This window comes from Capra hircus, chromosome 21, assembly GCF_001704415.2.
Source record: "Capra hircus breed San Clemente chromosome 21, ASM170441v1, whole genome shotgun sequence".
Lineage (NCBI taxonomy): Eukaryota > Metazoa > Chordata > Mammalia > Artiodactyla > Bovidae > Capra > Capra hircus.
In genome coordinates, this window is record NC_030828.1 from 39,596,944 (window position 1) to 39,615,550 (window position 18,607).

Below are 18,607 nucleotides of genomic sequence, written 5' to 3' on the forward strand. Positions count from 1 at the left end.
AATGGTTTGAAGATACAGTCAGGTTACAAATTTGTTTGTCAGTCTGTGTCTTGGTCCACAACAGCTAAAAAAACAACTATAATACTTTATATATATTGTATGGATTTCTCATGGTAGAACTAACAGCTATTTTCCATTTTATGTACTCGAGGATAGCAATTTATGAAAAGACACAAAAGTATTTTTTTATTCATAAAAATATCATCTAAACATTTTTCCTTCCTCCTCCTAGAACTGAGGGACAAATATGAAAATATGTGTACATAAAAGTAGGTTATTCAGTTTTACAAGGCAGGGAAACATCATGCACAGTGATGGATTTAACTCAAGGACTTATTATAAATAAAGGCTGAAGGATAAGCACGTGCCATCATTCACCATATCCTAAAAATTAGCTCTGCATGGACAGGTAGCCAGGATCTGAGGGCATCATGGAAGCAACACAGAACAGCCACCTTGGTCAGGTCACTTCAGACACAAGGGTATCTAGAAAGAGATACGGTTGTTTTGCATTTTCTGAGTCAAGGAAAAGAAGAAACTTCTGTCTTCATCCCTGGGAACAACACTGAACTGCAATACCCTGCCTAACATTAGAGAGCTGGTAGCATCCCTGGGTGGAGAAGGCGATGGCACCCTACTCCAGTACTCTTGCCTGGAAAATCCCATGGACAGAGGAGCCTGGTAGGCTGCAGTACATGGGGTCGCGAAGACTTGTACATGACTGAGTGACTTCCTTTCACTTTTCATGCATTGGAGAAGGAAATGGCAACCCACTCCAGTGTTCTTGCCTGGAGAATCCCAGGGATGGGGGAGCCTGGTGGGCTGCAGTCCATGGGGTTGCGAAGAGTTGGACACAACTGAGCGAATTCCCTTTCACTTTTCATGCATTGCAGAAGGAAACGGCAACCCGCTCCAGTGTTCTTGCCTGGAGAATCCTGGGGACGGGGGAGCCTGGTGGGCTGCCGTCTATGGGGTCGCACAGAGTCAGACACGACTGAAGTGACTTAGCAGCAGCAGCAGCATCCCTGGGACTCTGAAGCTGTCTCCCTCTCCTGTTCCCCAGGATGTCCACACCACGGCAGCAGAAGCAGCAGGAGAGGCCTGGTGTGCATTATATTATAAAGGCAGGCTGAACTGAGATGCAGAATGACAGAGACAGTCCCCAAAACGCAAGAAGGTAACAAATGGATGAAAACGGACAGTGAAAGTTTTGAGGAGAAAGGGTGACAGAATGCAGCAAGAGAGCCAGTGATGCTGTCGGCTGCCTTTTTGCTGAGAGAGGCTTTCATACTTGCCTGAGGGAAAGGATCAGCTGATGCTAGCAACACGTTTTCTGGTTTGAGGTCACAATGAACAATATTTTTAAAGTGTAGATGCCGCAAAGCCACAAGTATCTATAAAGGAGAAAATCATCAACATCAGCTTATTTTAATCTAAAAGGTTGGTTCAAAATGTTCTCTACTAGGACATAAATTTAGAGGGTCAACAAAAGACTCAAAATGAACAGTGACATTTCTTTATGTTTCAGACCCTGAAATAAGCTAGCATGTTTCTAAGGAAACTTTATTGGAAAAAGTATTATGGAAACCAGATGGCAACCAAAACAGGTAAAGATAAAAGAATTCAATGATATCTAACAAGCTACACATTCCCGAATATTTTCAAAGATTCAGGACTCAGCCACTGTGCATTTTAAAATTTCATGAGAAGTTTTAATACCTGGGCCTGTATACATATTATTCATTTGGTGCTATCCTAAACCCTGACTACTACAGATATAAATGAGATAATACAATAAGCCGTTCCAACTTTTTTTTTTTAGTGTAGTTTAGACTCTGGAGGTAGGGACTAAACAACAGGGCTAGGAAGCTCTAGTTAAAGAGTGATAACATCTGATATTAAATATTACCTTTTTTATTTCCTGACTGTAATTGATTTCTTACCTGAGTAATTAAAAACTTCGTTACGTGCTCTGGCAACCTGCCCTTTTCACTTGACAAGATCATCTCCAGCATGTCTCCATGGAGTTTTTCCATAACAACAAACACTCTTTCAGGCGTCTCAAACATACACTCCAAATTTACAACACCAGGGTGATGAAGGTTCTATTAAAGATAAATAAAGCACTTGAAGAAAATGAGTTTTTGATACTGTTTGGCAAGCTCACTGATTATACAAAACTGTTCTAGCTTAAAGCTATGGAGAAACCCACACTTTAGATTTTTAACACCTCTAAATTCCACATGTGCTGCCTTATATTTTTGAAATTCTAATGTCTCCAAAAAATACATCTTGACTTTCTGTGCACAGTGAGTATTTTTTTCTATGCCATAAAACAAAATTCCAGCACAGTGAATTGCTAATTAGGTTTTAATTAGAATATCATATTGAAAAATCTGTAGTTTCTTAGGATTATCTCCAGTATTAAGCATACTGTCCTAAATTAGTTTACTAGGCCATCCGTACACAGTTAGTAGAAATTTAATGTAGATAAGATGAAATACGTTCATGGAGTACATCTGACTGCACTGATGAAGCACGTTAATCAAAACCTTTTGGAACTGCTGCTGTGCTCTCGGAGGCTGCTCTAGTTTGCTACAAAAGCTCTTACACAAGAGTAAAGATCCCCATGAAAACAGCAAATATTATTGAGCCTCTGTTTTGTTCAGGACATCATGCTATGTGGTAGTGCTTCATAGTTCTCAAGCACTCAATAAATATTTCCACAATAAACTAATGGCCAATAATGATAGGCTGCATTTGGCTTGACATGTTAATTGTCACACGTCAAGTAAAATTACTCTTAACATTAGATGGGCCCTTGTAATGATGCTTAACTCTGAATGTTGGTCTGGGGTCGTCAACAAAAGCCTTTGATCAATTGATCTTTATTTTTTTTTTCCTGCACACAACAAAATAATCCCCAAATTAAAAGAACTATTATATATTCCACTAATATTTCAATGAAAAATGGGGAAAAAACAATCATCTTGAATAAAAATTACTGAAAGAAAAATACACGGACTGACTTACATGTGTTAACAGCTCAACACAGGGAAGAAAATAAATCCTCTATTCCAAGAGAAAAAATCTTAGTCAGCCATAAAATTAAACACAAAATGAAATGTTCACAAATTATTGGAAACCTGAAATGGCGTGGTCTTGCGATCTCATGGACAGATGCTGGGGGGTGAGCAGTAGAGGGGACATGCGTGAACCTGCACTGTCACTGTCCTTCACGCTACTCCTCAGCGCAGAGAGCCTGGCACTGACTCAGCACGGACATACGCTATGGTTGGCAGGCGCTCCCATGATGAGAACCTGCCTCGCTGGATGAGAACTCCATCCACTACTCTGGCAATTCTGCTCTCTGCCTTAGACATCAGATGGGACTTTAATATGTGCTTATTTAATTTGTATTTTTCCAGAATGTTCTAGACCAAAAGTATAAGAGGAATTAATGAGATTGTTTTCTGTCAATGATGTCCCCATGGACTCTGAAGCACTGTATAAATGTCCTCTAATAGCTTCTTTATGTAAGAGATAAAGGAAAATTTGGCTATTTCTTGGTAAAGGACTTTGAATATACTTAGGTATATATTTTAGGAAAGAAAGTATATTCAATGAATTCATTGAATTAAAGGTCACCCGAACGCAACCGGTAAAAGAAATATGTCTTGGAAAAGTTTCAGCTCCTACATTCATTGCTCTTGGTCCTTGATCTTTCACCAAAACCTTTACGTTTTACAAGTCTGCTAAAGAATATACTGAATGGTAGCTGAAAAATCTTTCCAATAGCAAAATGACTTTATTTTCTCTGCATAGCTGGTATGTAATAAGTTGATACTTCTTGAGTTCATTATGTATGGTTGAGACAAAGCCATCACAGATGCCTTCTCAAAAGCTGGATGCTTTTGCACTCAAATGACCTAACTTGCTTTTACATTCAACAATAACAAAAGTAAGCAGAATATACAGAATCATGTCTTCATTAACAAAAATCTCTATCCTGATGAGAAGTTAATTTACTTAGCCTAGATATCTGAAGATATCTGAAGACTAAAGAGAGGGAAAAAAATTAAAGTTACCATTTTGTATCATTCATATTGCCTTTTTAATACCTTAAGATCAACTCTAAGATGAGCTTTCACCAAAGTAGCTGATGTCACTTGTTCACAATTTTAACTTTTTACAGAAACTATAAAATAGCTTTTCAAAATTTTCCTTTTAAAGCCTAAAGTAAATTAATTAACTTAAAATGGTTTGATGATTATAACATCAACTATGGCATAGTCGTGTTCAGAAAGAACTTTTGTTAACTTCTCAGGCCTAGCTCAGAGATTTGGATAATAAATTTCATGGCAGAGTAAGCTATTACAAGACTTTGTGGCCATCTGTTTGTTGCATTTAAGTAATCTAATTTTCAGGAAATGAAACATTTGGTCAAATATAGGAAAGAATAGTGTCCATTCACACATTACAGATTGATGACATATCCATGGGGTGAATATGAGTTGTTTTGAAGTCTGGGAGGAAATGCCATTTGGAGATCAAGACAAAAATTTTCTGACTCAAACTGCCTAGAGAGTTCTTATATAATTAATGGAAGCTAGTCATTAAAAGCAAAAGATTTTATAAAAGCAGTAATACTTTATAAATAATATTTAATTAAAATTTTTAGTTTATACATGTATTTATTTTATATTACACGTTTTAGATTTACATTGAGGATTATTTTACTTTACTTATAATCTTTAATTCTAATAGTGTTGCTTTATTGTAAACCTAACACTGTGAATTCATTCCAAACATCTAGCTGTGATAAATTAATGTCATGTTTTGCCCTTCTTCTACCTTCAGGATTATTATACTCAATTAGATTCAATGTATCTATTCAACAGATTATTTAGGAGTCAGCCTTAACGTGGGAACTTCTGACTACTTTCCTATCAAACAACGAAGTGATTTAGGTCATACTGAGACCGAAAGGAAGAAAATTAGAAGTGAAGAATCCAGGATCTAAGTTCTAAATAGCACACAGGGCAGGCAGAATACACCAGCACAGTGTGTACAGTGGCAAGGATGGGCAAGTGGGGAAGTGAGGTACAGCAACATGGCAATGACTGTTGATAGTCATTCCTGAACTGAAAGAACACACCATCTTATACATTTTCTAATTACAGTCTTTTAAAATTTATGCTTCACTTACTAACCCTAGAATTTACAATCACTTAATATGAAGGGGATACCTTGATAGTTGCTAAAAAAGTCAGTGTAGAGAGGAGATGATTATAAGAAGACATGTGAAAGATAATACCCAAATTAATGTGGTAAACTCAGCTATCTCGCCTAAATTCTCTCTTTAGTTTGATAACCAGAAATTTAAAGTGGAAGAAAAGAAAATTTCCTTTTGTCTTTCACCTAAAGGAAGTTACATTAAGTATGAAGCCCACACTTACGCCTCCTACTTTGTCCTATCGTTCTAGGTGGCTCTAATGGTAAAGAACCCGCCTGCCAATGCAGCAGATTGAAGAAATGCATGTTCAATCCCTGGGTCAGGAAGATCCCCTGGAGGAGGACACGGCAATTCACTCTAGTATTCTTGCCTGGAGAATCCCACGGACACAGGAGCCTGGTGGGTTATATAGTCCACAGGGTCACAGACAGTCAGACATGACCGAAGCAACTTAGCATGCAGTATGCACGCATCTTCCCTCATGGGCTTCCCTGTTGGCTCAATGGTAAAGAATCTGCCTGCCAATTTAGGAGACATGGGTTAGATCCCCGGGTCAGGAAGCTCCCCTGGAGAAGGAATGGCAACCCACTCCAGTATTCTTGCCTGGAGAAACACAGGGACAGAGGAGCCTGGTGGGCTACAGTCCATGGAGTTGCAAAAGAGCTGGGCATGACTTAGTGACTAAACAACAACAACATCTTCCCTCATTCTGTATTTTTAAACTTCAATGATGACAGAGGTGCTTCTACTCTGATGTCAACAGGTGAGGGCTGTGTTACATCACATGAGAGCCCTCCTGACTTAACATGGGGTGGGGATCATTTGGTTGTTGCATGCAAACGTGTCCTTATTTCATGTTTGGTTGACAAAAGCCTACAATTTATAAACAGTTCCATACTCTAGAAGTTATCTTTTAGGAGGTAACATTTTGGGAATGCACACTGATAATAACTCAGAACCAATAAACCTAACATATAATGTCAGAGGAATAGATACACCAGTATTACTTCAGTAAGACCAGATGTAACAATCCACCCTACTGTGAATCACTGGCTGATATTTAGATCAATGGAGTCACAACCAAATTTAACCTATTAGACTCTGTGAACTCAGAAATGATCCGATCACTCCTGGTAAAACTGCTTTCATATACCATCCATCAGAATTTGCAATGTAATATTATATTTTTGTGTGGCATTAATTAGCTCAGATTGACCCTGGTTTAAATAGCTCAAAATTCTGTGGAAGAAATAAGTTGAAGCATCTCCACTGGCTGTTAATACAATATATATATATATTGTGTCCAGATATCAAGAAGGGGAGTCAGCTTTTAGATGGCTAGCTTACAATGCACAATTTACCATTATTTTTTCCATCTTAAATTAGCTACAAGTTCTGTGCATCCTATTAAGTACAACTGGCCCAAGAAAAAAATTTTAAAGAATCAGTTCAATATTTGCATAGAAGAAAAAAAAAAATCAGGTCAGGTCTGATATATAATTACCGTATTCACATATATCCATAAACCTATCTACAACCCTCTCAAACATTCTGCACTTAATCTTTTCTGGAACTGCTTTAATCTAGCTTTAGATTTCAAGGCCATGCAGACACATGATAAATAGAATGAGTTCTCTCCTTTCCTTATAAAAGGAGAAGAGACTGAATGCAGAGAGAGAGGAGTATGCAAAAAACATACTTACAAAACCCTCCCATCACCTCTCATGTTTCCAGCCTTTTCACCAGGTAGAATTAGTATAAAAAGTATGTGCTATTTTCTACTTATCACCAGGAATCTTTTAGGGCCTATGAATGGGAAATCTGAAAAGCGAAATCTAGATTTCTCAACCCACCATGTAAACTCATACACTGAGCTTCCACTGGCACTGTTTGCATACAACTGAAGTTGTTACTATAATTTCGGAGAGTTGAGGGAGTGACTTCTACCAAATGAAAGGCCCTTACACAGCAAGAATACTGTACACATCCAGGTATCTACTCCCAAACCCCTGACCACGGGCAGAGTTTCAAGCTGAATTTAGGCAAAAGGATGGAATATTTGAGAATAAGAACAAAGGCTTAAGAGACAAAAAAAAAAAAATCAGTAACTGGTTGTTACTTTAAAAAAAAAAAAAAATCAGTGTTAGTAAATATTCCACCCATAAAGTGTGACCCTCTTTCCTCCATGCCATTACTTTAGTTTGTGTTTAGTGAAAAGGCATGAATTGAAAGAACGGCACGTTAAAATAAGGAAGTTGGAATTTGTAGATCAAGGTGTGTTTACTGTACATGAAAGTTAAAAATTGGATCAAATAGCTGAATTTTTTTTTCTATTTGCTACAAATGCATGGCAATAGACACACATCTGGAACACTTTTTTATTTCCTGCTAACCTACCTAGCTGGAACATGAACACATGAATCCAATCTCATCCCAATGTTAGATTTAAAGTGTAACTTTTAACAAAGTGTATCACTGTAACCCAATACTATATTTAGAGGTCACCACTCCAGAAAGCATAACATTCTATTATGAGGTTAAATGATCTGTACAGACACAAAATCTATCTGAAGTCTTAAGTACTGGATACTGGGATCTGGAGTGAGCATACCAGGTGTACTGGACAGAGTTAGAGGACAGAACATCATGTGCAAAAAAGTCAGATTGTGTTACCTTACATTGAATACAGATTTTGTGGCACTTAGATGGCATATTATCAGAACTGAACAGGTTCTTAATTATGGGGCATCTCAGAATCTTTAAGTGAAAGACTATTCACTTCCAAGATGTAGATGACCTGGATGTAGTATGCAGTACTTTTTAAGCTTTTGGAGCACATCTTAATCCTCACCTTCTTCCATGAAGGAACTCAGAAGACATGATCTTCCAATAATAAGTTGGGGAACACTGATTTTAAAAAACACTTTAGGGACTTCCCTGGTGGTCCAGAAACTAACTCTGCACTCTCAATGCAGGGGAACTAGATCCCACATGCCCAACTAAGAGAATGCACGCGGCAACTAAAGATCCTGCATGCCGTGATGAAGACCTAAGATCCTGTGTGCCAAAAATAAACCAAATAAGCAATAAATAAAATAGACCTGGTGTGGCCAAATAAATAAACAAAAATAAATATGAAAACATTAAAAACACTTTATATACCATTTAATTCAACCCCTGTAAAACATTCCTGTGAAGCAAGCACATTGAGTCAGATGAATTCTAATTCATAATTAAGGAAACCAAGATTAAAAGTAACTTATGAAAAAACTGAAAAGCTCTGACTGGAACCTGGCCATCTGACACTAAGTTTTCATTATGACTAAAGTGTTATGGAATACAATATCTAGCCAGAAAACTTTTCAAGTTTGTTTTCTTTTCATTATAATAGATTTTTAAAGTTTTTTCTTCTATTTTAGACACATATATACATAATTTACAGACTTTTTTTGGAGCATGCAGAAGATAACAAGATCACTTTAGAGGTGTAAAACATGTCTTCAAAAGAAACAATTTGATGAAAATTGTTCACGTAGTAATGTAAAAAAGAAAAAAATATTTGAAGAAATATGAACACATAAGGTGAAACAACAGAAGTATAAACTTTTTATTAAACATAAAAGATAAAGTACTCACTTTTTGAATATTTTTCTCCTGAGAAAGAAAAGTTGACTCCTTCATGCTTTAAATAAAATCACCAGTTTCTGCAAATTTTCATTTTCCCACTCATACTTAGCAATATTATTCTCTGGTTTCCTGTTATGATTCTCTCTTTCCACCTACTCTTGATCCTCTTTTTAGACTAAGAGAACAAAGCCAGGTATTTACAAGATATATATTTAATCTTGTTCTGTGAAGATAAATTACCATGTTTTGTAGTCAAAAAGGAATGAAGGTATCAAGTATACTTTATTATCTTACTGGCATGCTCTGCGATTCTGTACCACTCCGTTTCCTTCAGCTGTGGCAATATAATTTGCTCAACAAATATTTACTGAGTGTTTACTAGGGGCCAGGCATATGTTAATATATTTTCAGCTGTACCCCAGGTTTTGAGTCAATCGTGCTCTTTGTTAACACAAAATTATATGTCTCTATGTTCTCTATTTAAGAAATTCAATATCAAGTTATTTGAAATCATTCCTAGGAGCTAGACAAGTGGTTTCAATACGATTAATAGTAAGATAAGTATGGAATCTTTACTATATGCCAGGCACTAAGAATTTCAACAAATTATCATACTCAATTCTTATAACATCTGTACAAAGTTTTATGGATAAGGAAATTGAGACTCAGAGAACGTAAGTAACTTATCCAAGCTCCTAAGACTCTTGAGCCTGGTGTGAGAACCCTGGAAGTCTAAGCCCAGAATCTATGCTCTTAGTATTTTCCTTGGACTCAAATCCATTTAGAACCAGTGCTGCCTGTTCTAACTAATATGCATCAGGGGCTATGCTACTTAAGCCTCCTCATCTTACTCTCACCACCCATCTGAGCATGTTCTCTGGATTTCTGAATGCTACCTCATCAGTTTTCTCACCACAGTGTCCCCTATACCTGTTATGACATCCACAATGACAATTTGGATCCCTTGCCTTCCTGACTGATAAAATGTCTTCCCTATAGCTTAATCTGTTTTTAAGCTGGTGTACCACCCCCACCCCCACCCCAGTGTTGTTCTGCATTACCCATTCCACTCCTGATCTTGAAGTTTCATTGCCTTTAAAGGTATCACTCTGACAGAGTGTCTGGTTTCTTTCACACCCAATGCCCAATCTTCCTCCCCAGGGCTAAGCTTTAGAGGTAGCTGTAACATCTGGAACAATGAGCAGCCCATCTACACTCTTCCTTCTCATAAAATATCATAGTTTTCTAACTGGAGCCTAAAATTTAATTACTTATTTATACAGAATGGGGGCATTCTGACTGTTAAAACTAGCTTTGATTATTATAACTAGTAGAGCCTCCAAAACAGTTTTCTTGTATTTAAACTTTTTTCTCTATACCATCCCTCAATACTGATCTGATTGTAATAATGTTTTGAAAATATTTCAATAATTCACAATCACCCAAGCATAATAAAATCCAGTTGACTTGGCACGGTATCTACGGTTCTCCATGAACTCTCACTAAAGCCCTTTCCTAGTCTTACCTAAGTGTACTCTGCCCTTTCACAGTAGTCTCTAAACTAAGGGAGGCAAACTCTCGGGGAAATGGAAGATTAAGAGGTATGTGAGCAGAGGGATAATGTTAAGGAAAATTTGCTTTGTTTATATTTGTACCCTTACTACCTGGAACATGGGAAGTACTCAAGAATTATACTTTGAATGAATGAATCTTAACAATCCATAAATAATTTTCTAATGCAGATCTATTTAAGAAAATCTCCATACTCTTCAAATTCTCAATCCCCAAGCTGCCTTTCACAATATTTTTTCCCCACTTTTCAAAAGGAAGGTATGCTTCTTATACATTCCTAACACTACTAAGGTACCTTGCCATGGGGAAGAAAATTGTCTAGGAAAAAAATAAAGGGAAAGTTTGAAATATTGTGTTGGTATGAACGGAATAACTCTAATAACTTGGAACTCAATTCTTTGGCAACTTAGCTTCTTATGCATGCTTTCACCAAAATCAGAGAAGGATTTAATGGATCTATTAATAGAATTAAAAGAGGATGAATTTCTGAAGATAAATCACTTGGAATGTTTCAGTCTTATCTGGGGGGGTGGCACTTACAACTTGGCTTCTACAATTTAACAAAAGCAATAAAACTGCTGAACTGTTTAATGTAAACAAAAAATAATAATCACCTAAAAATTTATTAACTATATTAAAAGAATAAACCTCATTAAATGTGCTTTCAGTAACATTTCATTTTTTATGTTAACAAGCATAGATCAAACTCTACAGAATATTTATCTTGTTAGACAAAGGTTTTACTAATAACTGTAATGATAAATGAATCAGGAGAATGCTTTACACATTCAGTGTTATAATCAAGAAATTTAAAAATATACAATGATTTTTATTATAAATAAATATGAAAGGAGAACCAATAAAAGACTTTAAAGTATAAAAATGTATAACATTGGAATATATTTCTGTCGTACAAGTATAATGTAGTCAAAGAAAACAAAAATACTGCAAAACGTGCTATTGCTTAAAAAGCCTATGGATGTGTTTTTAAATGACTGTTTAAAGATATAAAATGTTTTTGATATTTAGATTGTAATGCATATATTTAAATGAGTCATACAACAGCTTTATTTTCAAAATACCAGGATTTTCACTATAGTACAAAATTAAAATTCTTTGGACTTCTGACAAAAATAGTTCTAGCTGTCAACTTAAAAATATACAGCAGATACAAAGATTTTTAGAATTCTTTCTGAGAATTCTTAAAGTGTTTAGAATTTGAAGAATTTTTAGAATTATTTTTTCAAACCACATGAAATGATTTGAAGCCACTCTTTCAAAATGATCTAGTTTTCTATTTATATTTCATAGTGCATTTATTTTACTAAGGTGGCCCCTCAGCCTACTAACCCTTTCCAACATTTCTTTGGTCACCAAGAATCATGACTCTTTTAAGATTTCACCAATGCTGTACTTCCCTTTGAAAATCTCCCTCATTCCAGTACCCTGACCTCTGCCGTAACTCATGACTTCTTTCCCTATGTTCTACGTTTCCACAGCTATCCTGACTTGCGGTTACTTGTATCTGTCTGTCCAAATATATGATAAATATTCTAAAAGGTTTCATTCACTGTTATACAACCTAATAAATTGCTTTGTATCAAAGAAGGAAGGGCTTCAAGAGTACTGTTGAATGACTTAATATTTTTATTAATTGAAGGAAATTAACTGAAGTTCCTTCGAAACTGGAGAAATAATAGCACAATGGACAAAATTAGAGAATAACGCGCAGGGAAAACATTAGGAGTAATTATTTGGTTTTTGGCTAGCTGGTTTGGGTAAGACTAGCACAGCAAAGTGGAGATGTCCTAACGTCAGAAATAGGAAACTGAAGTGTCTGTGAAAGAACAGAGTTCATGAAATAAATTAAGGAAATAACCTGAGAAATAATGACAGATGCGTCTCTTAAAGTGGATGAGCTCACTCTGGGAATGAGTCCCAGATTAGCATAAACCATTTGGATGAAGGGAAGAAGGCCAGTAAGAAGAACGGAGCTAGCAGGGCTAGCAGGGAAGGTGGAACGGGGCCTGATGAGTGCAGGGATGAAGTGAGGAGCGAGACCCAGAAAGGAGCAAATGATCAATGCTTTGAAGCACTGAGGCTAGCCAAGTAGGGTAAAGACTGAAAAACAGCCAAAGAGGGATAGCTGGGCAGAGGTAGAAGACAGGAGTATGGCAAAAGTTCCTCACACTGTAAAAAGGTGTGGAAACCCAAGACAGATATTTATGAGTAAGAATGGAAAGCAGCATGGAGCACAAATTGAAGTATGTCAATATAAAATGTGCTGCAGCCATGAGAGATGGCCTAGACAAATCAAGAACACAGTTTATTGTTGCTGTTCTTTTGTTTTAAAGTTAAGAGATACTTTAATGGAAAGAAGAGTGCCTCGCAACAGAGAGAGATAAGAATGATGGTGGAATTTAAGGAGATAAGTAAAAGGGGATATACTGAATCTACGGCCTGTAAAATTCTTACGTATCTTTTCCTACATTCTGTATTCAGCACCTTTAGTATTCCAAAATGCTCTAATATAATATATCATAAACAGAAGCTCTAGTATTCCTTAGAAAAAAATAACCTGATATTTAAGATAAAGACAAAATAGTATATCAGTTAGAATTATATACATTCATTAGCATTATCCTAAAGCTTTTGTGCATTGTGATATTATGTGAGAAAATGAAAATGAATTTAGACTAAACAAGCCTATGTTGATAACTTAAATTGTATTAAATATATCATGCCAGTATCACTTACTTTAGATTGTAAGTTTCTAAGCCTTCTGAGATTAATTGCATCTTCTTACAAAAGTCAGTTTTCTGTAATATCCCCAATAATCATAAACTATCTTCTTATCCCTATTTTGTTAACATTAATAGAAAAAAAACCAAAAATTTCAGATTTACCTTTTTTAAAAATCAAGATACAACTTACAAAATCATACTATAAATAAAATCTCTTGGGAGTTTTTGAATGAAGTTTAACATCTACATTTATTTATCATCCTTCTGAAATGTAATAATAATTACAAAGCATTTAGAGATAATGAAAACAGCTATTTGAAATGATGTAAATCAGGGATAACTAGGCCAAAACATTCACACTTGCCTTAATTTTTCAACTGTTCAAAGATATCTAAAGAGTATAGCTTTCTAATGACTAAATCAGCCTCTCGGAAGCCTTCGCCCACTAAAGAAGATGAACGAGAAAAAGAAAGGAGAAGCCTACTTTTTCACACATTCATTTTTACAACTTTGAAGTCCTCTACAAGCTAAGAAGGTTTTTTATTAAAAAAACAAACAAACAAAAAACAGAAACAGAAACAAATCAAAGTTCAACAACAACAAAACTAACAGAACTACGTGAGGAGAATGTTCTCCCATCAGCCATTTCCAGCCCACTTGGTCCTCTCCGGACAATCTCAGAAGGAAGAACAGGATGGGGCAGGACTAGTCAGACTCCAGGTATAAGCATAAACGAGGAAACTAGCTTTCATAAGCAGGAGACCACTGGCAGAGGATACCAAATGCTTCTGCGTATCACTTTTATATCCAGAGGGAGAGGATTCTGCTCCTCAAGATTAGGAAAAGAAAACCTTCTGCACCATTCAGCTGATGTCAATCACGGTACTTTTTCTGAACGTATCAGTTAGTGAGTCAGAATCTTCCCCTCGTCTCTCTACTTATTACCGTATTTTCTTTTCAGGTTTAAAAAATGAACTACTTATTTTTATAAGAAATATAAACCAGGGCAATGAGGGCTTTCAAAGAACAAACAATCTTTCTTAACTAACCAATTAACCATTAATAGCAAACAGAGTCCAGACATTTGCTTCCTGGTTGGATACTGTGACTTCTTACGTGACAGGATGTCTCTGTACAGTTTTAATTCAACAAGCATTCATCCAACAAATATTTGCTAAACATCTAATGTTTGTCAGGAACAATTATTGGTGTTTGGGATTTTGGGATATTTGGGATATTTGGGATATATATTTTGGGATATATATCAGTTATTTGATACTGTTAGCAAATAGCAGCATCTGCCCTTCTGAAACATATATTCTAGAGCAGGGATTGTGATTGGGGATGGGGAAAGAAACTCACAGCAAATATAATAAATAAAATTCTGTAATAGGCTAGAATATGGTAAGTGCTATGGAAAAAGAGAACACAGATCAGACTAATTTCTGGTGAACAAGTTTGAAACAAATGTCAACTTTTGGTAAAGTATGAACTCTCAAACCTCATACACATAAACCAAGCTTTAATAAGACTCCTTGTACAGGTTTTGTAATTAAAAATTAAACATTTAAGTATGTTGTAAACATCAGACTAAAAGTAAACCTGAAAATACAATTTACAGACAATTTAAATACAATTTAAAGACTCATGACAGGAAGGACTTGAGTGTCTTTGTCCCCACTGTATGCACTGAGCCAAGAACAGAGCTTAGCTCATGATATGTACTCAATAAATATGAGTTTGATGACAGAAATGAAGAACAATTGGGGACAATGGGGATGAATGATAACTGATGAGGATTTTTGAGATTTCAGGCCACAATATGTGAACTGTTCAAACTCTTTGTATGCTCAAGGGACAAAATCTGACTTTCAACCTAACCAAATTCTTTACCGAAAACCACATTATAGTGAAATTTTTGCCAAATGCATGTTTACTGCATCTAAGTTGCTGATTGCAGCTACTCTTTTGCAAAGGAGATGGAATCAGTTTATGGTGTATTTTATTTTTCTACCTTACTACAGAGTCAGCAGCTGATAATGTGTTGTCATGCTCAGGAAAGCCAATTAAAGGGCTATACAGAGAGAACTAGATGATCCTCTGCAGCTCCAATAAAAAGTAGAAAGGCACAACCATGTCAATTGAAACTCCTCTTATGTCCTGTAAAGAAAGAGAAATGTCTTATCCTTATGCCAACTGTGGCAAGGCTGCAAAGGAGTCGGCCTTCAGGACATCAGGTGAGAGTGGAGACCGGAAGAGGGGGGTCCAAGTATGGAAAGGTGTCACTAAGTTATCAGATGTGACAACTCAATGTTGTCAAGAATTTTTTGCAAAAGATTCTGAGTAGCAAGCACCAAGCTATGCATGAATTGTCAGCTTAAGATCTGTGGTTATCTTCTTACAAGAAGGCAGAGAACACTGTGGTAGTTCTTTGTGTTACAGAAGCACGAAAGTTGTCCAAAAGCACGAAAACACCATCTTTAGAACATATGAGTCTCAGAAAAGTCTATGTCATTTTTTAATATATAGCAACAATTATTTTGGTTGTCTGTACACATGAGATCTTTTAGGGCAGAAAATCATATCTTTTTCAACTTTTTTATTGTATAAACTCAATAAATGCCATTTATATGGAACAATAAATGAAGAAATTCAGTCTGTTTTGTTTTGCTAGCAATGCTCAGATGAAAATTATTTAATAAAACTATAAATCAGAAATTATGATCAGCTTGCATGTAGATAACTATGGAAGTTATATTAAAATGGGCATTTATCAAGGATTTAAACTGTCCAGACTGGACAGCTAGGTTGGCCACATTTAGTAAATAAACAACTGCTCTATTTCCTTTTGATCTGCATAAAAAGTTTCAATAATTTAAAAAATTATGTATATCACATAATACTTTTCATTAGCAAATTCTGGCTTTAAAAAGGGACTGCCTTAAAAAACAAGAAGAGTTAAGGAATAGTCTCAATATTCAATAAAAGGCTTACAGTGAGACACAAAGAGGACATTAATAAGATCAAGATCATCTGATTCTCAGGCATGTATTACTCTTTTACTTGATATGCTGACAGCTACATACTGACATATACTCAATTCATATAATTATCACAGCATAAAGGAGGAATGTTTATGAAGGCAAGGTCATTGATAATGTAAAACAAAATGGTCGCAGCATGTCCACTATGGGCAAATGCTGAACAGTATTCATTTAATGAGAATTAATAACACACTAAAACCTAGAATTAAGCACATTGAAAGCAAAAGCTGCTGCCTAGTCTCAGGGAGGATACCACCCAGGCAGTGGTTTGATGCTTGATCTGCCGTTTCACTTATTTAAACATATTCCTAAATATCTATGCCACAGATAATGGGTAACTTTCCTTTGTTTTGCAGAAGTTAATGGGATATATTATAGACCCCACATAAAAAAACAAAAAGTACCTGAAGAATTGCAACCTCATTACGAAGCTGGCTTTCTTGTTTTGTTGGAAACCTTAACTTGTCAATGATCTTAATAGCTACATCTCTTCCTGTTTTACGATGTTTTCCTTTAAAATAAAAAAGAAATAATAGCATAATCTTATTAAATATCATCTCTGTTAAAGAATACCAGAATTTATAAGGACATTTTAGAACTATAAAAATGGTTTACTGAAAAAATTAACATTTCTGGTGAGCACTGACTTTTGCCCATCAAGATTTCATTTCTTAGCTCATTATAGATCAAATATACACTATAAACTTAGCCAAATTCAAAACACAAAAGAATTAGGACATTAAAAGCTATTCATATGAACAATCTGATATTTTCTTACAAAACATATGTTTTAGAAACAGGATATTGAGCTACTTAATATGGAAAATATTCATACCACTGGCAAAAGTACTCTCCTTAAGAAAGGATGAAGTCCTGATAAACTAATGTATGCTGTAACAGAAAGAATAAAAATCTTGGCACTAATAGCGTCATGGTCTTGAGCAAACCACTAAAGCTTTCTGAGCTCCTCATCTTCAATGGTAGCACTGCTGTGAGAATTAGATGTCACGAGATATGTGCAGTACACAGAGTGCCCAGATAACTATACACACTCAAAAAACATGTTCTCATCATCATTATCACCATCGTCAACATCTGACAGGCCCTTTATATATATCCTATCCAATTTAATTCTCACAATAAACCTTCTAGGGTTTATAAGAATCAAAGGGTCCCCTCTAGCTGTTCACTTCTACACTACTTGATTATAGAAGATACGCATAAAGTAATGCTAATTGAATTTGAAAGTGAAACTAATTACTCACTATTTTTGGCCACATATAAACTAATTCAAAATTCTATTATTTTTGCATTTGAGGTAATTCTAGTGCCGCTTCTCCCTGAAACCACTTTCACTATTCCTTCCAACTCCTTCGAGAATGCTTCCCTTCACAACTGACAAAACTATTGTCTTGTTTTCACGTTCTTCACTTTCTCTGGCTGCAACCTCTGTTCCAACTCAGACTTTTACTGCAACTGCTGTCTGCAAGACTGTGGCGTTTTTTTGTCTCCATGTTTCTGTCTCTGTGGCACTTGACCTGTCTTCTGTGACTGTTCTCATCTGCTTCATCCGTATGTGTCCAGGTGTAACTTTCTAGTCTTCCCTGTGGAGGCCTCCTTCTAAACCCGCTCCTTCACTGTTCGATGTTACAAACTATCTGGCGCATGCTGGTTTCTCTAATCTCATTTCTTAGCCATTTCACCCCCACACTATATTCAGTTATGTATATTTATCACTCTTCTCGGGCTTCCCTGGTAGCTCAGTTGGTAAAGAATCCACCTGCAATGCAGGAGACCCTGGTTCAATTCCTGGGTCAGGAAGATGCCCTGGAGAAGGGATTGGCTACCCACTCCAGTATTCTTGTCTGGAGAATTCCCATGGACAGAGGAGCCTGCTGGGTTACAGTCCATGGGGTCTCAAGGAGATGGACATGACTGGGCAACTAAGCACAGCACCACGCTCTATGCACCACGATTGTCCTTTTTTGCATGCATGCAATTAGTACACTGCAGAACAATTCCTTGTGTTGTACTTCGTCTCCCCAATCACACTGTTAGGCTGACGGAAAATACAATGGTTGCTGACTCACTGACAGGTTTTCTGTCCAAAAAAATGATTTGTACATTTTATAAGAATCAAAATTACTTTGTAAAACAGAGTAGAATTTAATTAGTTTTTAAATAAAAAAGCATAATATTATACTATGATAAGTAATAGAATCAAACATTGTGATTATTTCAGAGCACCCCATCTCACAAAAAAGATAATCTGTTACTGTTTATAGTAAGTAATTGAAAGTTATGAGGCCATTTTACAGGGCAGGTAAAAAAAACTGGTATCTTTCCTAAGGATTTGAAAAATGTGATTGAACTGACTACAATCT

General features: G+C 36.0%; 1 protein-coding gene across 2 annotated transcripts in view; it reads right to left on the reverse strand.

Moving 5' to 3' along the window:
• Window positions 1-18,607, reverse strand: part of PRKD1 (protein kinase D1) — a 346,762-nt gene that overhangs the window by 23,708 nt on the left and 304,447 nt on the right. For both annotated transcript variants that reach the window (XM_018066224.1, XM_018066225.1), the window contains 3 exons: window positions 16,628-16,734; window positions 1,944-2,105; window positions 1,296-1,394 (listed from right to left, as the gene is read on the reverse strand). In XM_018066224.1, the coding sequence (XP_017921713.1) occupies window positions 1,296-1,394; window positions 1,944-2,105; window positions 16,628-16,734 (368 nt within the window). The remainder of the gene's footprint in view (window positions 1-1,295; window positions 1,395-1,943; window positions 2,106-16,627; window positions 16,735-18,607) is intronic.